The sequence below is a fragment of the Panulirus ornatus genome, chromosome 41 (genome assembly GCF_036320965.1).
Source record: "Panulirus ornatus isolate Po-2019 chromosome 41, ASM3632096v1, whole genome shotgun sequence".
Classification (NCBI taxonomy): Eukaryota; Metazoa; Arthropoda; class Malacostraca; order Decapoda; family Palinuridae; genus Panulirus; species Panulirus ornatus.
Genome location: NC_092264.1, coordinates 7,954,657 through 7,978,576, shown reverse-complemented (window position 1 = coordinate 7,978,576; position 23,920 = coordinate 7,954,657). Strand labels below are relative to the sequence as shown.

The following is a 23,920-nucleotide window of genomic DNA, read 5'->3' as shown; positions in this document are numbered from 1 at the left end:
TTCCAAATGAGTTTGGCTCCCTGTGTTTGTTACATACCCCTAAACTGACTTAATACCTAATAAACCACATGATTATTTGGTCAGGTAACCGCCAAAGCAATATGAAATTGTAAAATTTAGTCGTATTTTGTCACGGGCGGTGTTTACTCGCGGCGCCAGTATGCTTCAGCAGGACCTTTATCTTCAGGGATTACCTCGTCGACGTCTTCTGCATCAAGAATATCTACGTTATGATTCTCTCTGTTTGTGCCTTCTTTTTGTGAACTTCCCGCTTTTGGACTTTTTCATTTTGCGCCGAGATATTTTGGAAATGAGATCTGACTTAGGACCTTGTTGTTGAAGACATTTGGCAACAAGAACTGTCTGGCTGAGTATCTTCTGACTCAGCATATTTTTGAGGACTTTCTTTTACTTTACCATCTGGTTGAGGACATCCTTCTACCTAGCATCTGTTTGGAGACTTCCTTCTACCTCTGGTTGAGGACGTCCCTATGCATTCATAATGCCAGGTGACAAGGAAAAACTTGATTATCTCATTCGTATCCTACAGAGACTTGTGTTTTTTGTGCATGTGATATGATAGACAACAAATAAATGATAAGATAGGAGAAAAAATATTGCCAGTTTAAGATCCGTGAGGCGAGCGAAGGTTTAAGGGAATATAGAGCCCAACACCAGAACCCATCCAGGGGCGTTGTCTGACAAAGGCGTGGCAGATGGTAGGGAGGACCTCGGGTGTAAATGCTTCCGTGTTCGCTCATTTCTTCTGGCGTCGTATATCTGTCGCTGGGTAAATACAACTCATCAGATTCTTTATGGAGATAATCCGTAAAGAAAATAGCCAGTCATCTACTTACTGTGGTTATTATTTGTTTTTGTCTTGAAATGTGTAGCAGTGTTTACAACATTGAAAGGAAATTGAAATAAACGTGTCCGTAATGTCTTTGAAGTGTTATGATATCTTGCGACGCAAGATTGCTGGATGATGATTATTTATTAACACGAGGAGGTGGTGTGCTGAAGGTAGCGGAGGATACTGTATCTCTGACATGGAGAATTTAAGCGAAGAGGAACTTCGGAGTTAGGAGCCTATTAAGGAGGAACTTTGCAGGTGGGATCCAAGTCGAAAGGAACCTCAGACTTAAAGATCCAAAAGGAGGAACCTAAGAGATACGATCCTATTTAGTGTAACCTCGAGAATAGGTTCTTATTGTTTCGTAAACAGTTCAGCTGGATTTTGTTCCATGGGTCACATGGTCCATCGACTGATGAGCGCCTTAGCTTGACCTCTTACATCTCGAGATCGATCTTGCACGTAAATATTTGCCTATTTTTTGTTGTTTCCAGTTGTTTGAAGTTTCTGGATTTAGGGTACAAGGTTTAATTTTCGTTGGTTCATGAAAATCTTGTGTTTACTCGCACACTCTTTTACACACACACACACACACACACACACACACACACATACACACGCTACGGAGGCCACGTTATAGTAAAGATCTACATTTTCGCGCCTTGATGAATTAATAAATTTTGCCTCGGGTTCTCCCGTGTTAGCACCTGCATTAGGGTCGTCCTTGTCTACGTAGTAGGTATCATGACCTTTGGCGTCAGTGCCATCGGTGTCAGATTGTTTGGTATCAAAAGTTTTTACAGCAAGACATATTTGTATAGAGCCCTCTGCGCTGGGGATGAGGTTAGGGACGATTTGAATCGATGACTTCTTTCTCCAGACTGTATTTATATTTGGCTCCACATCGTGAGGACCTTCTTCAGGGTAAACCTTTCGAACAGGGTCTTCTGGCCAGTGTATAGGTATTCGTTGGTGGTTTCTTTGTTGAGAACAGAAAACATTGTAATATTCATTTTGGGTCAGGATCTTCGTTCGTGTACTTTGCTTAAGAAATTTCTATATCAGAGTCTGGAGGACCCTACTCTTCGAAATCAGATTGGAGTTTTCTTTTTGAGTCTTCTGCTTCAGGTTTCCGGAAAAGAAAGAGAATCGGAAACATAATGAGAAAGTTGTAGGTGCTGGACTTTGTCTGGACAACCAAGACACTGTTTCACATCATGATTATTGAAAAATTGAAAACGACTTCGTGTATTCCAGAGTGTATCACAAAGTTCGTGAGTGGAAATGGTTTAGGAATTAAATGATAAAAGATCTTGCTAAGCTTCAGCGTAAAGTGTAGTAATAATTTTCTCGAGACGGGAGGAGGAATTTTTGGGGAAGATTAGAAAGTTGCATGCAATGTGCTGAGCCGGAAGTGTCTCTGTCAGGCTAGACGCGGCTAACATTCCGTCGTACGTCATTATCACCGATTTGGGCTGTGTAAATGATACATAATTAAGACGATACTTCCGTTATATGGCCACCTCACGATAAAGTTAATTCATTATTTATTATCTTATTATCTTTGTTGGACAAGGTGATATTCGCACGCAATCTCGCGAGGGGACGCTTACAATCATCCAAGGAAGAGAGAAGAGTAAGGTTTACTTGATTACAACCATGAACTTTTAAAACCAGTTTGATTATGTGAACAGTTCTTCGAAAGATACAAATTTTAGACGCATGCCTTAACAAGAAATTAAGAACTTTGTTGGAAAAGATATAAGAAGTACTTTTATGGTATGGTTAGCGGAACACTGGAATAAACATAGTAATGGAACTGTGAATGCGGACAGCATACAAAGGTATGAAAAGTTGTAAGATTGTAGAGAAAGTTCGACATGGGGCCCTATTAATGTAGAACTCTCTACCCTACCTTACATACAAGTAATCCACACACACACACACACACACACACACACACACACACACACACACACACACACACACACACACACACACACACACAAATAACAAACCCATTAATGCCTTAGCAGGTATCTCTGCTTATGTTTATGACCGCCTGGTCTGGATAAGCTTCCCAAAAGCATTTTTCAATTACTGCCACAAATCCCTTGAGGCTTTCTTGCTGTGAATGCCTTTTCGTGGCAATGTATGGCAGGAAAATGGCTGTAATCAAGGCCACCGACAAGCCACAGGAAGAAGTAAACACGTTGATATAATCTTCCGGTGACGTCAGGAAGGGGTTAAGGCGGATACGCTTGAAGCTTTACTTGTTTTCTTGAAAGAATGATGAACAAACAATGTACACACACTGCCGTTAAAACGATCTTTAAATTTTCAGAGTTAAATGACATGAGGACGATAGAATCAAACATACCAGTCTGTTAATAGGCGATCATTCTGAGACCTGTCGTTCCCTGGTATATCATTTTTTTGGTGTGTACATCTAGTTATTTGCCCAAAGAGTACGACTTACGACTTTTGGTTAGGTCAGTCAAAGGTCACCACATTATATCCAAGTGTCCTCCCGTCGTTCTCTTGGCTTGTCTCGTCGTTGCCAAAGGCCCGTTCAGTCGGTCTCAAAGGCTCCTTTAGTCGTTCTCAAAGGCTAGTCTAGTCGTTCTCGAGGGTCGGACTGTTGTGCTTTGGAGGATATATTACTGAGTTATTCCAATTCCTCTAAACTATTAGGATTTTCTTCTTCTCTTTTCATGGGAGGAGAACATCTCTCTTAATGATTCACGATTCGTCCATAATCATTACGTCTCAAGCAAGCAGTAAGGATAGCTTGTCTGTGTTTCTCAAGTGTCTCTGTGTCTTAACTCTGACAGTTTTCGACGAATCTGTTCTATGTAGTATGGGCCCCAAAGAGCCCCCCAGGGACTGTCCTACTGGGTTGGTAGTACCAAAATATTTCATGTATATACTTTGTTCTAGGGTGTATGTTATACGCCTGGCAAATAGTTGCGCGCTACTCACAGGCCAGTAGTCGGGTGTCACTAACAGAAGCCTGCTGTCGGTTGTTTGGCTTTTGTTTTCATATGTCATATAGTTGGCACTTGACACAGTCGAACAACCCACTATCGCTCTTGAGTGAGCACACACACACACACACGAGCCACCACTACCACAGCGACTATGACTACTACTACATCTGGCAACCTACCAGCCACCACACACTATCACTACACCGGCAACCATCTAAACATAGAACACCTCCAGTGTAATTCCATATCGTTGCTTCGACCAGTCATCCATCATCCAGAACATTAATATGTCAGACGCTACACCAAAATACACATTTCCCAGGGGTCACTGACTTATTTCTCTCCAAGAATAGTTTTATGTAATTCATCCTTTAAGGCCACATGGAAGGTCGTTAGAATATTCCTTATTTTTCGACTCTTTAAGTGGTGTAACTTGTTGAAGTTTTAGTGTTTAAGTAAGTAACATAAGTGTCGGAGAAGTTGTTATACCTTGAACAGTAATGGGAATGGACGTGTGTGTGGTTCTGTGTAGCTTTGGGTGTTGTGAAAACAATCGGGGAGGCTTTGTGAAGGTTTTGAGGTACATACTTGTAGATGTAAGAGCGTGGGGTGGTTGAGAACATTTCTGTGATTGAGGGTAGGGACATAGTGATCGTGGACATTGTTGTGGTTGATGTGTATTGGGGACATAAGGTACTGGCGGTCGTGAGTATATGCAGGTGAACACAGTACGAAGTGGTTCGTCATACTTATAATTCTTTCATGTGGGAAAGAAGTTAAGTGCGAGGTAAGCTTAGTAATCAAGCATATCTTAAGTTAACTTACTAATCAAATAAATCTTGTTTTTAAGCGGTAAGGATACACCATCAAGCTGGCTGATCTCGCTGTGCCTCTCGTGTTCTTTTCCTTGTTTGTGTAGACACTGGTACTCTGGAGTGTTTACCCACGCAAAGCCCACACCATCTGAAGACATTAGAACGACAGTTGCGTATTTGCGGTGCCTCAGGTTCTTTAGCCATTGCGCGTCCATGTATCGGTGATAGTTTAGAGAACATCCTCATTTAAGGGAGGAAAATAAGCACGCTGGGATTTCAGGAAGACGTCGCGAGGTGGAGGAGGGAAGACACGACGTAAGCTTCTGTAGTAAACAGAACAGAAGTGTTAGGACAATCACCTCTCACCGTCAGGGAAGTTGCTGTCTGTCAAGTCAACGGGTTTCGTGCATGGGAGATGTACATATTTTTCAGACTTAGTGTTGTGTATTGCTGCTGGAGAGAGCGCCATCGGAGTTAATTCTTCCTCAACGTATTATTTGTCATTCCCCTTTCACAGAAAATACCTTGAACATATTTTCTGGTACAGTTTAGATGTACTCTGTAATTGGCTATATATATGATTATGACCTCAAGCTTGCCAGCTATACTGAAAGCTTAGACTTTTTTTTTCAGTGATACACCTCATACGTGCTGTTTATGATTTACAGTGAGAACTTCTTAGTTCGTGCTAATGAAGACTGTGACGGAAAGCATACATCGAGACCTTCTTGGTAAGGCAGGGTTATTCGGTAGGACGTGATAGTTAACCTTTGACTTTTCCCTGCTACCCTCCCAGTCACTACCTGCCTCTGCCGAGCTGTCATTTTCTGTTTTCCAGTCATGTATTTTACTTAGTCATTGCCAGTTCATCGAGTCAGTTCATCGAGTCTGTTTTATTTAGCTAACATTCCCATCACAACCATTACAACATTCACTGCCGTGGAACAACCTCGTTGGACTACAAGCGTTATGAATGACTCAAGAGGAAAATTCCTTTATACCAGACTCTCTGTCCTCATTATCATGTAACATATGTAACAAGCTTCCTTAGTTAATTTTTTTCGATCATGTTTCATATTCCTCGAGTTCTGCCTCACATGATCTTTATTGACCCCCCTTCTCAATGATCGTGCCCTAAGGTCATTTAACATGTTTCTTTTGTTTTGAAACTAATATGGGATATGTGTTGCATGTGGTATATGTGGTTGAGATAAGTGTGATTTAACGCGATCGTAACTTTTGTGTGTGTGGGTGTCTTGTCTGTCCTCGTTCGCGGTTCTAATATTAGTATTTTGTGGTCACACACACACATACCATTCCAGCATATACCAATAAACATACTTAGTGACATGTCGTGAAGTCATATATTTATGCTTCAAAATGGATCTGTAGTGTGTGTTAGTGTAGAAGCGTGTGTGATGGCATGACTTATTCATCTATTGTGTATGGATGTGAAATAGCGGGTTTCACAAGGTAAGGTAGACAATATAATGGGAACATTTATATCGTAGAGGAGATTAAGGTAATCGCTACTGTATTTACTTTCCACATCAAGTAAGTCAGCTAGTACGTACATGAAAACACTGCAATTTAATTAGAAATTAACTTAATATTCTGACGAAGATCCTCTGTGACCTCTCTATTCTTGCAGCGCCACCGGCCTTCAGGTGAGCATGGTGGGCAGCACAGTAAATCAGCTGCTGCATGGAGGCAGAACTGAAATCGACGTAAACAGTTTGAAGGTGGATGAGATATTTAGGGAATGGCACCCTGTATGTATGACTGGAATGATGTCACAGGTGTTAAGAGCGTAAGGTACTTGACAAAATAATACCATCCATGACAATACGAGGAGAAGAGGCAAATCAACAAACTGATGTATGATTTGAATGAGTTAATAGCTGAAGTGTAGGTGCAGCACAGTTGGAAATGAAGACAGAACAAATCGACCAGTCCATGGTGTTAGGAATATATAGATGATATGAGACGTCTTATAAGTGTGGAAGATTTTAAAACTTTTCTACCTTCTCTCTGGATGTATTTTAGAAACTCGGTTTTAAGCATATTGGTGAAAAGAAAGATCCAAAGTCACCAACGTTAAGGTGATGATATTAGACACGTTACATAACTGGCCATTGTTGGAGGTTGCCTCTTGGACATTATTGGTAATTGATGCCGTGAACTCGTTGATTAGCGAGGCAGAATATTTATGCTGTGGGAGGATCAGCTTGGGATATACGACGTATGATGCCGTGTACTGATGCAGGTTTCAGAAGGCATAAATGTTGCATGTTAGGCGGCGGTCAGTTTACATAATGAATTGGAACTTGTAATATGTGGTTTTTCGGAAGGAAGATTAGAAACGATATTTGCCAGTAGATTGGTTCTTTATTTACCCGAGTGATTTGTGTATATTTTGCAGATCGATAAGATACATCATTCCTTGGCTTACTGTTACCTGCTATAGAATCCTTCTGGGCTTATCATGATATTGAACTCTAGCTCTCTCATCCATTGTATTTCCTGCAGGATCTTCCAGTTATCAACAATGATCATTGCTTTTGCTGTACAAGAGCGTTGAACGATCAAGTGATCATTGTGTTTTTCTTTCATATTTATTATCATTGATTTTCATTTTCTTTTGTCCTTTTCCCCGTTTTCAATCACTTGAGTGACATCAGTACATGTCTCTCTCGTGCAGGTGAAGTTGGCCAGTACCGGGACGACCCAGCATGGCGGGACCTGCTGCTGTTCCACGAGTACTTCGACGGCGAGACGGGACGTGGGTGCGGCGCCTCCCACCAAACCGGTTGGACGGCACTATTGGCTAACTGCCTCAACCTCACCCTGGGGTACTCCCATGCCGGTCTGGGCCGCTATACCTCCGTCGAGTAGCTTCCCTTGAGCCAAATACCTCAATCTCACCTTGAAGGTCCTCCGTATACCGGCCTGAGCCGCTCTTTTCTCCTCCGAGTGGTTCCTCCGTGGCCAGGGGACACCCATCTTGGCCAGGAACGCTATTTCTCCGTACTCCGTACTCAGTACCACAGCCTGTTACCGTAAGGTGTGAGACCGTGTGTGTTGTACTCGGATGAATGGTACTTTTGATTTTGTGTGTGGAGTATGGGATATTTTTATGAAGGCATTGATAGCTAGGTAAGTTTGGTACTTTGGTATGAAGTACTTGGTTGTGTATGTCTGGGTGTCTGATGTATATTACCTGTGACGAGGTTGCCAGATGTTTATTACGTAGCTAGTTCTTTGGTACTGTGATAATGTAGTGGAATGATTTTACCTGGAGTGTCTGGGACGATAATGAGTGGTATCTACGTGTGTATACCTGGAGTAGTGCCTTCAAGTGGGACCATAAAAGACTTTGGTTTTTGTATCTCTGATATCTAGTACCAGAATACTGATCTTGTATGGTTTGATGTATATTTTCCACGGCCACCTTTTTATCAGTATTCATTTTAAAGAGAAATACAACTCAAGACGTCATAGAAATGCAGATTCAGATACCTGTATAACAGCAGACCCAGCAGTTTATCAGAGTACTAGCCTAGTGTGCTACATTAGCTCCTTTCATGAAGAGCTATAGGAAGGTGTTGAAATGTAAAGTTCCTTGCTCTCTCGTCCATGCTTGATTCGATGGGCCAAGTGTTAAAAGTCATATGTCCTTGCGAATACCTCTATGGTCATTGCTCCGATGTGTTTCTCTGACAGCCAGCCACAAAAATCTGTCGCTCCTGTGGGACCAGTGACATGCGGTCCCCGACAGTCACGGTGAAGACGACTGAGGAGGTTCTCATGGGTGAACGTAATGGTATAAGCTGACGTGATGACTGATGGTGCGTGTAGGATTGAGCTAAAACTGTGCGTCTTAGGACAGTCCAATATATATATATATATATATATATATATATATATATATATATATATATATATATATATATATATATATATATAAAACTTCTCGTGTGAACTTCAAATGAATATAGCAAGGGTTGTCATAAAGCTGAGAAAGTTAAGAATTTACGAGTACGATAAACAGGAAGGACTTGTTGGTAAAACTGATTTATTATTATTACAGTATCCATATAAATATCACAACCGTAACAAGCGGAAGAACCATCGATGATACATTGAAAGTTCAATTCTATATGGTTTGCTACAAGTATCGTACTCCTACATGTTAAATACCTATACTTTACAAGTCCTACTTGCATCACTGTTACAAAATTACGAATCTTCTTTGTATTGATATTAAAAAAAGGTACTGGAACACCGAAAGGAAATTAGAACAAATATCAGAAACACATTTGTGATCATTTCACCAATAACTGTTCAGCAAAATGCAGAGATTCTCTTACGATAAGGACCTTATCCTTTGAGTTTGATTACTACACTCCTTAAGTACAACTTTGCTCTCTTTTTAAGCATGAATGTACGACCTGCGAGTATGATGGGTTGACCTTTATCCAGACCCTTAAAGATCTGGTCAAAGGACAGGCCATGATACATTAAAGGCACGCCGTGATCAAGGGTCGTGTGTCGTGCTCAAGGTCGTACTCTCGTGCTCGAGGGCCGTTTGGTCGTGCTGAATCTTATCTCTGGAAATATGCTGTTCGCAGTCAGAGTGAACGGGTGACCTAGAACGCACCAGCTTTTGGTATTTAAGTAATTATATCCAGACAAAGACAGTGGAAAAGTTAGAACTCGCACTAATGTGGCAGTAAAGATAAAGCTTCATTGACTACACACATCTGGAAGGCAAGACATGGAGAGAATGAGTGAGGAAAGATTGACCAAGAGGATATATGTGTCAGAGGTGGAGGGAACGAGAAGCGGGAGATCAAATTGGAGGTGGAAAGATGGGGTGAAAAAGATTTTGAGTGAGCGGGGCCAGAACATGCAGGAGGATGAAGGGCGTGCAAGGAATAGAGTGAATTGGAACGATGTGGTATACCGGGGTCGACGTGCAGTCAGTGGATTGAACCAGGGCATGTGAAGCGTCTTGGATAAACCATGGAAAGTTTTGTGATGTGGAAAGGGATCTGTGGTTTCGGTGCATTATACATGACAGCAAGAGACTGAGTGTGAACGAATGTGGCCTTTGTTGTCTTTTCCTATTGCTACCTCGCGCGCATGCGGTGGGAGGGGGTTGTCATTTCATGTGTGGCGGGGTGGCGACGGGAATGAATAAAGGCAGCAAGTATGAATTATATATATGTGTATATATGTATATGTCTGTGTATGTATATATATGTATATGTTGAGATGTATAGGTATGTATATATGCGTGTGTGGACGTGTATGTATACATATGTGTATGTGGGAGGGTTGGGCCATTCTTTCGTCTATTTCCATGCGCTACCTCGCAAACACGGGAGACAGCGACAAAGTATAATAAATAGATAAATATATAATTATATATTCTTATCACTGTATATTTCTAAGTAACTTGTTCAAGTGTCTGGAAGAAAAACAAATCTTTATTCTGTTTTATTATCTTTAGTTTTTACTAAGAACAATATGTATATTATGTATAAGTATCTGTTGTATGACGATATGTGATCGTAAGTCTGCAAGGAATTGTGTAGATGTATAGTGTTTGATCAGGACTTTAGAAACTATTGCAGGTATTTCATTTTGGTATTGAAAACGAGATCCTGGTTTGGTTGCTAGAATAGGCGTGGATTGGGTTGAGGAGGTGGGCCTTGATCTTCGATATGAGCGTTTAAGCTTGGTTGTAAGTATTTTTAAGCTTGGATATTTGGTGTGTTGTTTGGTTGTAGACATGGACTGGGATGGCAAATGGGGGCTTAAATGTGGGTATTAACTGCGACGGGGGATTGACGCAGATCGTAGGCTTGAGGTGGGTTACACTTGTGGGCCTTGGGTCTGACGTGGATCTTGGGCTTGAGGTGGGTTTTAGATCTTATGTGGGTGTAGGAGGCCTCAGGAGGTGGAAGTGCCGTAGCGCTCCAGTCGAAGGTCTGGGAGAGAGGAGCGCCACCCGATGATTGCTGTCCAACACAAAGAAGCCATTAGGAAAGTAGTGAAAGGAAAGTAAATTATCAGTTAAAGAAAAAACTAGTTCTCCTCAATATGTTTTGTCAGTACAGTATGATTTTTTTATCGTCTACTTTACTCGTATGATACACTTGTGTACATACTAGATTATTATGACAACATTTATTATTCGAGTCGTATGATTCAGTTTACTTCACTCTAAGCAGTCACCAGTGCAGCTAGTCTGTGCCAAAACAGTGTGTCAGTGATCATAGTTAAAGAAACGTGCGTACCGTTGGAAGTGGTAGGCAGGGGCGGCCCACGGCCGGCGTGGGCATAATACTGTTTGGAACGCTTCCTCAACCCGTCTACTTCGGCAGGTTGTTCCTCCTGTCCAGCGCTCCTCGTCCCGGTAGAGAACTGCGTAGAACTTCTCCCCGAAGGCGAATATGACGACTGTTGAGATAATTTTTTTTTTTTTATTTCAGAAAGTTCATTTACACTGCTCGTCTTGGGTTCTGACGCTTGGGATGATATGAATATGGATGATAATCTTTTAAATCATAGATGTTAAAGAACAAATTGGACGGCAGCAAGTGCCTTCCCAGGAAAGGAAATAGTGTTCAGGATAACACGAATTACCTGGGACACTACACGCCTGGGATACTACACACCTGGTAGAGGGTCTGGACGGAGGCATAGTCGTTTTTCCTTCGTTGTATTGATGCCGCTTCCCCTCGTACCACCGACTTCCTGTTGTGCCAAATTGAAGGAAATTTATTGCATCTTTAAATGGTATGATGTTCCCGGAGAGAGAGAGAGAGAGAGAGAGAGAGAGAGAGAGAGAGAGAGAGAGAGAGAGAGAGAGAGAGAGAGAGAGAGAGAGATGTAAATATTATTCTGATTACTTTTGTAAGTTAAATTATGGAAAAGTTTTTAATGTTTAAAATTTGCCCAGTAAGGGAGACTTGTTATTCTTTATATATATATATATATATATATATATATATATATATATATATATATATATATATATATATATATATATATATATAACATGTTTTTTGCATGAAAATGATACAATGATGGATATAAAATGAGAAAGCCTATGCAAACACGCAAGCACAAAATGATCAGCTATAGATACCTTTGCAAATTATGGTAGATGTGTACCCATTATCTAATTGAGATGTATTGAAAATATGATATTCCTGTAAGAATCCACCGAACAGATGCCATTGGACTAAGTCTGGACCTTTGTTTACTTTCTAGTGTCACCTTTAAAGTGACACTGATTACCTGTGCTGGGCTTGTCGATTGGAGATGAATTTCTCCCTAGTTTGTGTTTGTAAGTAAATGATAGGTTATTTTGATTATCATGCGTTATTGCAAGCTTCTCAAGTTGCAGTGAGTCGGGGTGACATAATGGATCAGAGCCACGTGCAGTTGAATGGGGCGTCACAGCATTGGGTTGGGTTGACGCAGTACCCTGAGTGACCCACTGTGGATGGCTGTTGGCCACACCTGTATTCTTACACAGGAGGATCTAATCGTAATACCTTCGCAGCTCTGGCAAGGTTAGACCACTGGTGTAGTAGGGGATAACTAGGTCCACTCACGCACTCCATTTCAAAAACACCCTCAACTACTATCCGTTTAGCCAACCCCTTTATTTTTTTTCCTCTTGGTACTTCTTTGGGGCAATCGCGTGCTGAATCACTACCTCTCTGCTCATATTTTCCGTCTCTTTATGTCACTCTACGTCTCTGTAGGAGTTTAGGTGGGCGGTCAAGAGCGGCTGGTCTCGACCGACATTGTAACATCTCACGCCACAGGGGTAAGGGAGGAAATATAGGAACGGGCCGAACAAGTTAGAAACATTCACAGAAGTTGGAACAGTTTTAAAGATAATTATTCTGCCGATATTTTCTCTCCAACAAAACAGAAATCACGAACTGAAAAAGTACAGACAGCTCTCTTGATTCTTGATAAACCCTAGAGATGGGGTAGGCCTTTAGCACTTGGAGAAAGAGCGAATCAGTTTATGGGAGCGGGTGTTGGGGATGTGATTTGAATATTCTTAATATCCTTTTCTCTCTTGTGTGTATATTTCTTCTCCATAACTTGTACTAGAGTTCGGTGATTTGTCCAATGTTAACGACTGAGGGTAATGAGGATGTAATCATAGATGGCAAAGTCTCCATGCAATTGCTCAAACGAGGGAAAGTGTCTTGGATGTGATATATTGCTTTACTGAGCGTCCTGATGACCGGCAGCCCACTGTATTAGTAAAGCAGGTGGAATCCAGGGGCACAAGAACCAATGATCCCGTACACACACACACACACACACACACACACACACACACATACATTCAGCCCTACGTGTTGTAGTGGTTATCGCTGCTGACCATAAGTCACCACCAGATGGTTTTGAATTCAGGGCATAGCGGTGGATCCGCACCCAACCCAAGTATTTATCCTCCACTCGGTGTTGGTCGATAAATGGGTAACTGTCTTAACTGTTGCGTATGTGTGTATGTATGCACACATAGAAGTAAGTACATTGGTGTTTTTATACAGGGTTAACAGATGTAGAAACTTGAACGTAAAACTCTCTCCCTATGGTTACACAGATAGCAATCACACACACACACACACACACACACACACACACACACACACACACACACACACACACACACACAGCCAGAAAGGAGAGGGAAAACACGACAGGAGTACCACTTCAAACACTGAAGTCAGAAGGGAAACGACCCACACCACTTGCTTCCGAGTCATCCTCACCGAACCCATCACACGAATAATCCCTCTTGGCGGGCTAATGTTAGGGCGGGTACATTGTCCTGTGATCTTGAGAAAAAAAAAAAAAAGAAATCGCTTGAAGGTCGAGTCACTTTTACGATAATGATAGCTTTAGTGCCATTCTTATGACACTGAATAAAGGCCACGAAAATCTATCGTAAATCTTGTAAACTATGTGCGTATATATTTCTTTAGAATCTTTTAAGAAATATGATTTTATGTCTGCTCTTTTTTTTTTTCTTATTCAAGTGTTCGTAAAAGGCAATGAAATATGTAGACTGAAGTTTCCTTACGTATTGAAAAAGATTAGACGTAGTTTTCATTTCGAGCACCACTACCACACGTTCCTCGTCCTCCCCTCTGTACGGCCCTTACCCTCTCGGTACATTGTTTTGCAAGCCTTTACCTAGTTAGTACCTCCCTCTCCACGTCCTCACGTTCTTAGTCCCTCATCCATCATGTCCTCGCCCTACTAGTACCTCACTCACCCTTCCAGTCCCTCACTCGCCCTTCCAGTCCCTCAATTAATACGTACTCACCTTCCCAGTCAAACAGTCACTTCGTCCTCACCTTCCCAGTTCTTCCTCAGCCGTCCCTGCTCACTCACCAGATAAGATCGTCCTGGACCGGGTCCTGAGAGTAGATACAGTACCTCGTCCTGGAAAAGCTCGAAGTCTTGTGCTTCTTCTTCTTCTCGCTCTTGGCACATTGCAGCTGCATCAGGTACTCCTCGATATCGAATTTGCGCCCCCTCATCTTTCCTTTAAACATCAAAAGGATAAAAGATATTAAAGGTTGTAAGTCGTTGCTTATGGTGGCGACGTCACATTATGGCCTGGAATGATGGTAGGGTCAATCAAAAATTGTGCACGAGTCGATCATCATTAGTGTTACTAATTGATGTGTGATTCCTGAAGAATATGATAATTACCCACAGAAAGTAGAAAAGCACATGAACAAAATTACATGTGCTTACATGTAGTGTGTGTTTACCCCAGACACTTCACATGCCTTGGTTCAATCCATTGACAGCACGTCGACCTCGGTATACCACATCGTTCCAATTCACTCCGTTCCTTGCACGCCTTTCACCCTCTTGCATGTTCAGGCCCCGATCACTCAAAATCTTTTCCACTCCATCTTTCCACCTCCAATTTGGTCTCCCACTTCTCCTCGTTCCCCCACCTCTGACACATATGTCCTCTTTGTCAATCTTTGCTCACTTATTCTCTCATGTGCCCAAACCATTTCAGTACACTCTTCTGCTCTCACAACTACACTCTTTATTACTACGCATCTCTTACCCTTTTATTACTAACTCGATCAAACCACCTTACACCACATATTGTCCTCAAACATCTCATTTCCAACACATGCACCTTTTTCCACACAACCCTATCTATAGCTCACGCCTTACAACCATATAACATTATTGGAATCACTATTCCTTCAAACATACCCATTTTTTGCTTTCCGAGATAATGTTCTCGCCTTCCACACATTATTCAACGCTCCTAGAACCTTCGCCCCCTCCCCCACACCTATGAATCACTTTCGCTTCCATGGTTCCATCCGCTGTTAAATCCACTTCCAGATATCTAAAACACTTCATTTCCTCCAGTTTCTCTCCATTCAAACTTACCTCCCGATTGACTTGTCTCTCTACCCTACTGTACCTGATAACCTTACTCTTATTCACATTTACTCTCAGCTTTCCTCTTTCACACACTTTACCAAAGTCACCAGCTTCTGCAGTTTCTCAGCCGAACCAGCCACCAGCGCTGTATCATCAGCGAACAACAACTGACTCACTTCCCAAGCCCTCTCATTCACAACGGACTGCAGACTTGCCCCTCTCTCCAAAACTCTTGCATTCACCTGCCTAACAACCTCATCCATAAGCAAATTAAACAACCATGGAGACTTCATGCACCCTGCCGCAAACCGACATTTACTGGGAACCAATGACTTTCCTCTCTTCCTACTCGTACACATGCCTTACATCCTCAATAGAAACTTTTTACTGCTCCTAGCAACTTGCCTCCCACACCATATACTCTCAGTACCTTCCACAGAGCGTCTCTATCAACTCCATCATATGGGCCTTCTCCAGATCCATCAATGCCTCATACAAATCCATTTGTTTCTCTAAGTATTTCTCACATTCTTAAAAGCAAACACCTGATCCACACATCTACCACTTTTGAAACCACATTGTTCTTCCCCAGTCTGATGCTCTGTACGTGCCTTCACCCTCTCAATCAATACCCTCCCATATAATTTCCCAGGAATACTCAGCAAACTTATACCTCTGTGATTTGAACACTCACCTTTATCTCCTTTGCCTTTGTACAATGGCACTATTCATGCATTCCGCCAATCCTCAGGTACTTCACCATGATCCATACATTGTATTTTAACTTTCAAAAAGGGGAAACAGAAAAAGGAGTTATGCGGGGAGTGCTTATTCTCCTCGAAGGCTCAGATTGAGATGTCTAAATGTGTGTGGATGTAACCAAGATGAGAAAAAGGAGAGATAGGTAGTTTGCTTGAGGAAAGGAACCTAGATGTTTTGGCTCTGAGTGAAACGAAGAACAAGGGTAAAGGGAAAGAGTGGTTTGGGAATGTTTTAGGAGTAAAGTCAGGGGTTGGTGAGAGGACAAGAGCAAAGAAAGGAGTATCACTGCTCCTGAAACAGGAGTTGTGGGAGTATGTGATAGTGTGTAAGAAAGTAAACTCTAGATTGATATGGGTAAAACTGAAAGTGGATGGAGAGATATGGGTGATTATTGGTGCCTATGCACCGGGGCATGAGAAGAAAGATGAGAGGCAAGTGTTTTGGGAGCAGCTGAGTGAGTGTGTTAGTAGTTTTGATGCACGAGAACAGGTTATAGTGATGGGTGATTTGAATGCAAAGGTGAGTAATGTGGCAGTTGAGGGAATAATCGGTGTTCATAGGATGTTTAGTGTTGTAAATGGAAATGAAGAGCTTGTAGATTTGTGTGCTGAAAAAGGACGTGTTTGGGAATACCTGGTTTAGAAAGAGAGATATACATAAGTATACGTATGTAAGTAGGAGAGATGGCAAGAGCTAGTGTTATTGGATTACGTGTTAATTGATAGGCACGTGAAAGAGATGACTTTTGGATGTTAATGTGCTGAGAGGTGCAACTGGAGGGATGTCTGATCATTATTTTGTGGAGGCGAAGGTGAAGATTTGTAGAGGTTTTCAGAAAAGAAGAGAATGTTGGGGTGAAGAGAGTGGTGAGAGTAAGTGAGCTTGGGAAGGAGACTTGTGTGAGGAAGTACCAGGAGAGATTGAGTGCAGAATGGAAAAAGGTGAGAGCAAAGGACGTAAGAGGAGTAGGGGAGGAATGGGATGTATTTAGGTAAGCAGTGATGGCGTGTGCAAAAGATGCATGTGGAATGAGAAAGGTGGGAGGTGGGCAGATTAGAAAGGGTAGTGAGTGGTGGGATGAAGAAGTAAGATTATTAGTGAAAGAGAAGAGAGAGGCATTTGGACGATTGTTGCTGGGAAATAATGCAAATTACTGTTACATTTATAAAAGAAAGAGGCAGGAGGTTAAGAGAAAGGTGCAAGAAGTGAAAAAGAGGGCAAATGAGAGTTGGGGTGAGAGAGTATCATTAGATTTTAGGGAGAATAGAAAAATGTTTTGGAAGAAGGTACAAAAGGGCGTAAGACAAAAGAAAATGGGAACATCGGTGAAGGGGGATAATGGGGAGGTAATAACAAGTAGTGTAGTGGTGAAATGAGGAGAAGGAGTAAGTATTTTGAAGGTTTGTTGAATGTGTTTGATGATAGAGTGGCAGATATAGGGTGTTTTGTTCGAGGTGGTGCGCAAAGTGAGAGGGTTAGGGAGAATGATTTAGAGGTGGTGCGCAAAGTGAGAGGGTTAGGGAGAATGATTTAGTAAACTGAGAAAAGGTAGTGAAAGCTTTGCGGAAGATGAAAGCTGGCAAGGCGGCGGGTTTGGATGGTATTGTAGTGGAATTTATTAAAAAAAGGGGGTGATTGTGTTGTTGACTGGTTGGTGAGGATATTCAGTGTATATATATGAGAGAGCAGAAGAGGGTGTATTGAAACGGTTTGGTCACATGGAGAGAATGAGTGAGGAAAGATTGGCAAAGAGGATATATGTGTCAGAGGTGGAGGGAACGAGGAGAAGTGGGAGACTAAATTGGAGGTGGAAGGATGGAGTGAAAAAGATTTTGAGCGATCGGGGCCTGAACATGCAGGAGGGTGAAAGGCGTGCAAGGAATAGAGTAGATTGGAACGATGTGGTACACCGAGGTGGACGTGCTGTCAATGGATTGAACCAGGGCATGTGAAGCGTCTGGGGTATACCATGGAAGGTTTTATGGGGCCTGGATGTGGAAAGGGAGCTGTGATTTGGGTGCATTATACATGACAGCTAGAGACTGAGTGTGAACGAATGTGGCCTTTGTTGTCTTTTCCTAGCGGTACCTCGCGCGCGTGCGGGGGGAGGGGGATGTCATTTCATGTGTGGCGGGGTGGCGACGGGAATGAATAAAGGCAGAGAGTATGAATTATATACATGTGTATATATGTATATGTCTGTGTGTGTATATATATGTATACGTTGAAATGTATAGGTATGTATATGTGCGTGTGTGGACGTGTATGTATATACATGTGTATGTGGGTGGGTTGGGCCATTCTTTCGTCTGTTTCCTTGCGTTACCTAGCTAACGCGGTAAACATCGACAAAGTATAAAGTATATATATATATATATATATATATATATATATATATATATATATATATATATATATATACAACAGAATTAAGAAACCTTAAGTCATGCACACATCCCCACGAAGAAAGAGAGATATTCAAACTTTTACTTGATCACCGTCTTCCTCGTCTGCTCTTCTACTTCATAACACAGTGCATGAATTTGATACAAATTTTCTCAGCGGTTTCTAGAAATGCATATCAGACTTACTAGGAATCTTATATCCCTCAAATGTCTTCATTTAGACCCTGTCTCCTCGTCCTGTATACTAAGGATATCAGAAGGACTGCATTAATCTTAATAATCCTTATGGATGATTTCAGAAGCTCTGTACTTACAGAAGACTAGAACCAAGATTATTGTTGCCAGTGGCTAGGAATCTCCCTGACGAAGGTGTCGCAACACAATGTAAAGCATTTCTCTTTTTCAAGGTATTCCTCTGAACATTTGAAGATTTGATTTGTGCCGTTATCCCAGGCAGATTTATTGTGCACCCCATGCTCATCGATTCCTCTTTTCCCGTGTCTCTCTCCCTCCCCTCACTTTTCTCCAAACCCTTCCTCCACGTTCCCATAACTCCCCCTCCACTCAATATCTCGCTTTCACTGTTCCTTCCTCCATTACGCAGATTTATCCACCTCTCCCCACCCCACCCCATCCACTTCCATTCGCCACAGCCCGCTCCGCCCACCGGCGGCCACACTCGGAGCTGTGGCCAGAAATCTACGTTACCCAGACGCGCTTGCATGAGAAAGTGCAGCTCAGGCGACACGGGACCCGGGGGAGAAACAGCGGTAGGGGTCTGTCGCAACCACCAACACGCGATACTCGCTTTCCACAGCGGCAGATATTACGAACGACAAGCGATCAAGCTGTGGTGCATAAGCTTCGTCGAATTATCATGTCTGTATCTGAATCGAGATATTCATATTCATTTAATTTTCGTATGACCTTTATATCCAGACTTCTTCCTTTCAGTCCTCTTTCTCTCTCTCTCCCTCCCTTTCTGTCTGTTTCTTTCTTTTCTGTTATCACCAATTTCGTTTCCACCTTACGGTCGGTTTCCCCACCTCTGTCGTGACAGGCCAGACAGAAGTATGTCAAGTCACTAGCCACACACAAAACAGATTATCCCTTCAGTACAGACACCAAGGCTTTTAATACGGGGGAAGGGGTTAGGGGGGGGGGGGCATGTAACATGTGCAGCTGCTTAGGTCTCGACGCGAGCAGTTATTGTTCACAACAGGCCACTCAGTTAATCCCAGCCTTCTTGGTCCATGAGACTTCTCCCAATTGATTAATGCAAGACGGTGTCTCACGTGTCTAAATCATGAGACTCCTCTCAGTGCACGAGTGTCTGAATTGTGGATGGGAGTTGTTTGTTTGCCATTGTCTAGGTGGCGGCTGATTTCGCACTTTCGGGCCTTTGGAAGAAATGACCCATAGAGCACGATGGTCTGACGACCCTTTGAGCATGATGGCTTGGCTTCTGGCTCGACTGTAGAAAATAGGTTTTGAGCCAGGCTGTCATACTCAAGGGTCGTAGCGTCGTGCTCAAGGGTCGCACCTTCGAATTCAAAGATTACAGATCGTGATGATGTGCTGTAGAACGTAGAGGTTAGCTAATGGCGTAATAGAATGCGAGATGGTTCATTTATATCCCGTCTCGGTTCATGTTTTTGTCACACACACACGCACACACACACACACACGTATATATATATATATATATATATATATATATATATATATGTATATATATATATATATATATATTTTGTCGCTGTCTCCCGCGTTTGCGAGGTAGCGTAAGGAAACAGACGAAAAAAAAGGCCCAACCCACCCCCATACACATGTATATACATACGTCCACACACGCAAATATACATACCTACACAGCTTTCCATGGTTTACCCCAGACGCTTCACATGCCCTGATTCAATCCACTGACAGCACGTCAACCCCGGTATACCACATCGATCCAATTCACTCTATTCCTTGCCCTCCTTTCACCCTCCTGCATGTTCAGGCCCCGATCACACAAAATCTTTTTCACTCCATCTTTCCACCTCCAATTTGGTCTCCCACTTCTCCTCGTTCCCTCCACCTCCGACATATATATCCTCTTGGTCAATCTTTCCTCACTCATTCTCTCCATGTGCCCAAACCATTTCAAAACACCCTCTTCTGCTCTCTCAACCACGCTCTTTTTTATTTCCACACATCTCTCTTACCCTTATGTTACTTACTCGATCAAACCACCTCACACCACACATTGTCCTCAAACATCTCATTTCCAGCACATCCATCCTCCTGCGCACAACTCTATCCATAGCCCACGCCTCGCAACCATACAACATTGTTGGAACCACTATTCCTTCAAACATACCCATTTTTGCTTTCCGAGATAATGTTCTCGACTTCCACACATTCTTCAAGGCTCCCAGGATTTTCGCCCCCTCCCCCACCCTATGATCCACTTCCGCTTCCATGGTTCCATCCGCTGCCAGATCCACTCCCAGATATCTAAAACACTTTACTTCCTCCAGTTTTTCTCCATTCAAACTGGAGGGCAAGGAATAGAGTGAATTGGAGCGATGTGGTATACCGGGGTTGACGTGCTGTCAGTGGATTGAATCAAGGCATGTGAAGCGTCTGGGGTAAACCATGGAAAGCTGTGTAGGTATGTATATTTGCGTGTGTGGACGTATGTATATACATGTGTATGGGGGTGGGTTGGGCCATTTCTTTCGTCTGTTTCCTTGCGCTACCTCGCAAACGCGGGAGACAGCGACAAAGTATAATAAATAAATAAATAAATATATATATATATATATATATATATATATATATATATATATATATATATATATATATATATATATATATTTTTTTTTTTTTTTTTTTTTTTTCGATCACACTACATCATCCTTTATGGAAGACCATAGCAAATGGAAAGATATACTTTTTTTTTTTTTTTTGTTAAAACTGGCCAGGTCGCCGTGTGTAGGAAATCGCTTATTTCATAGTTTTTCCCGGTAGTAGTCTGCACGAACAAGTCACCTGTTAGGAGATTTATAAACGTGAGTTTGGTGAAGTAGTTTAAGATGTATGTACCCGTGACACTGAACTAGGACTGGTGGGGGTCACCAGCTATTATGGATTCTCTAATGACGTGTGGATTTTACGAGGTTGTTTGGTTGAGGTCATTAGAATGTGATTAACGCTGGTTATTGATCACTTGGGAACGACAGTATGAATCTTGAGCATGACGGCACAACCTTAGAGTACTTTGTTATGAACTTTTTAACTTTAGATTCATAAGTGTTGTTACTTCAGCCATTACTGGAAATTCACGTCTACTATTACGAGGGTACTGACTACGATGGTGTTCCATCTGGTTATGGTTCCCGAGCCATTAATCTTACGCTTAACGATTAGGTATAAATGCTACGGTATCATACACGATGGCCATCATGCCGTCCTTCTCAAGAGGCTGAGGCCAAGGGGACGAAGATGACCATAAAAAGATATATCGCTAACAGATACAAACAACTGGTAGAACATGGGGTGCCGACTCCACTCACTGTATCTCCCCTCGAATGTTTTGAACAACTACTTGGATGCTTCATTTAATTTTGATACACATTCACTATGGATGAACGACAGACCAAGTTACATTCACTTGTGTGTGGCAAGATTATAATGATGCACTAAATGTTTCCAAAATATATGGCAAATTGAATTGACAAGAATTGACATGAGATTACTGTAATACTTAAGTGGATATGAAAAGTACGTTTAAGATAACTAGAGTATTTGTTGACAATCTTTTTCCAGATGAACATTATATATATGTAATGTATAGTAATATTTTGAATTAACGAACCATGAGTTTATCGAAGATCCAACTTTAGGCCATATGTAGTGGGAGCGGAGTATGTCCAGTGATGGGGAGCGTTGAAGCTTCACGTTATCTGTAAGGCTGGAAGCGTGGGCTATCTACACACCTTCCAGTACGGTGTCTGGCTCGCGACTGACGTCCGCTAGTGAGTAGTACCCACCAACCTCCGCGCGACACCAGGTGTTAGGTATCTAGAATCGTATAGCTTTTCCTAGGATGAACTAAAACGATAGGGGAGGGAAATACACTTTACGAATTAAGATAAACCAAATTGGCGTTTAATGATCCTTATTCTCGTAAGGCTGGCGAGGTAAGAGTGAATTATGGATATTGATTTTACAAAGAAATGAGAAAAACTGACATCCAGTTTATTTATGGAAGGTCAGGAAAGCATTGAAACAGAAAAAAAAAAAGACATGAGATAAGGTACCAAAGGATCTTGATCATTATGAATTTGCAGTTGGTTTAGACAGTCTCTCTCTCAAGACGTATGGGATGTTAATTTATCTTCTGAAAAGTGTCTCGTTCATCGAGATTCGATAAATTTTACGATTTTTACAAAATTAAATGTGTAGGCAGTGATTCAGGATGCTGTTTGGGCACTGACGACGGTCTCTGATGAAGTTCAGCATAGTGACAACTCGGAAGTTCTCGCTCTCTCGCACACATTGCAGTAACTTATACCTTGCTGGTTGATTTTCTTCTGGAGGTCTTGTTTCATAAGATACTCATCCTCTGTACTTTGCGGTGACTTTTTCTCAAGTAAATGCGAAATGATGAAGTCACTGAAGGAAAGGCCTCAGTATTATCTGGAAGGAAATAATCTGCAGATGGACTATAATAACGGAGGCAAACACTCTGCTGACAAATATTGCAACCACGTTTCGTATATAGATAAGGAAAGGTTCAGAAAATTATTCACAGCTTTTGTTAGGCCAAATTAGAATATGTCGCACTTGAAAAGGTATAAGGAAATGATAGAGAAGTTCCATATTAGGGCAGAAAGAATGGTAACAGATTAAGAGAACTGAGAGTGGAGAGAGACCATAGACCTGCCCACCGTGGAAGAGGGAAAAATAAGAAGTGACTTGATCACAACCTTCAAGTTCCTTAACCATTTTGATGATGCCATCGCTGAACGATTCTACGAAACTGCAAAGAAAGAGCAACAAAAAGCTATATAAAAAAACTAAATGTTGTTAGGAAAGATATAAAGGTGTACTTTTATAGTACCTGCGTAGTACATAAACACAAAGATTTAAGGAGCTACATGACAGGGGAGAAAATTTAAGAGACGGGGCCCCACGAGAGTAAAACTTCCTCCCCATGTAGTATAAATACGTAATTACACACATAACCCGCGTGGTGCAGTGGTTAGTGTTACAATCAACGTCTTTTACGAACCACGGCTCGAATCCTGGATGGAACAGTCAGGTCACAGGCAACCCAAATGTTCAGCCTTCCCTTTGAGAGGATGAACAGTTTTCACATATACATTTTGTTAGTTACTGACGGTACGAAAGGTGCCTACGGTACACACACACACACACACACACACTTTTTTTTTTTTTTTTTTTTTTTTTTTTATACTTTGTCGCTGTCTCCCGCGTTTGCGAGGTAGCGCAAGGAAACAGACGAAAGAAATGGCCCAACCCCCCCCCCCATACACATGTACATACACACGTCCACACACGCAAATATACATACCTACACAGCTTTCCATGGTTTACCCCAGACGCTTCACA

The 23,920-nt window shown here is 42.0% G+C and overlaps 2 protein-coding genes across 6 annotated transcripts in view; one reads left to right on the top strand and one right to left on the bottom strand.

Annotated features, from left to right (window-relative positions):
• The window catches only part of LOC139761653 (uncharacterized), a 28,118-nt gene extending 16,030 nt beyond the window's left edge, over window positions 1-12,088 (top strand). For 3 of the 4 annotated variants that reach the window (XM_071685968.1, XM_071685966.1, XM_071685967.1), the window contains one exon: window positions 7,360-10,084. In XM_071685968.1, the coding sequence (XP_071542069.1) occupies window positions 7,360-7,553 (194 nt within the window). In that variant the 3' untranslated portion in view covers window positions 7,554-10,084. Of the gene's footprint in view, window positions 1-7,359; window positions 10,085-11,158 lie in introns of those variants that run through there. The other variant, XR_011715578.1, reaches the window with a different exon arrangement.
• On the bottom strand, window positions 8,559-22,295 carry LOC139761654 (uncharacterized). 2 transcript variants are annotated; one of them, XM_071685970.1, is made up of 5 exons: window positions 22,161-22,295; window positions 14,100-14,253; window positions 11,345-11,423; window positions 10,964-11,126; window positions 8,559-10,684 (listed from the first exon to the last, which is right to left on the bottom strand). In XM_071685970.1, exons 2-5 carry the CDS (start codon window positions 14,246-14,248, stop codon window positions 10,617-10,619), a joined length of 459 nt encoding a protein of 152 aa, XP_071542071.1. In that variant the 5' UTR covers window positions 14,249-14,253; window positions 22,161-22,295; the 3' UTR covers window positions 8,559-10,616. The 2 variants fall into 2 exon arrangements, with proteins under 2 accessions (XP_071542071.1, XP_071542070.1); XM_071685969.1 differs by having other exon boundaries at window positions 8,559-11,126.
• Window positions 22,296-23,920: the final 1,625 nt, after the last annotated feature.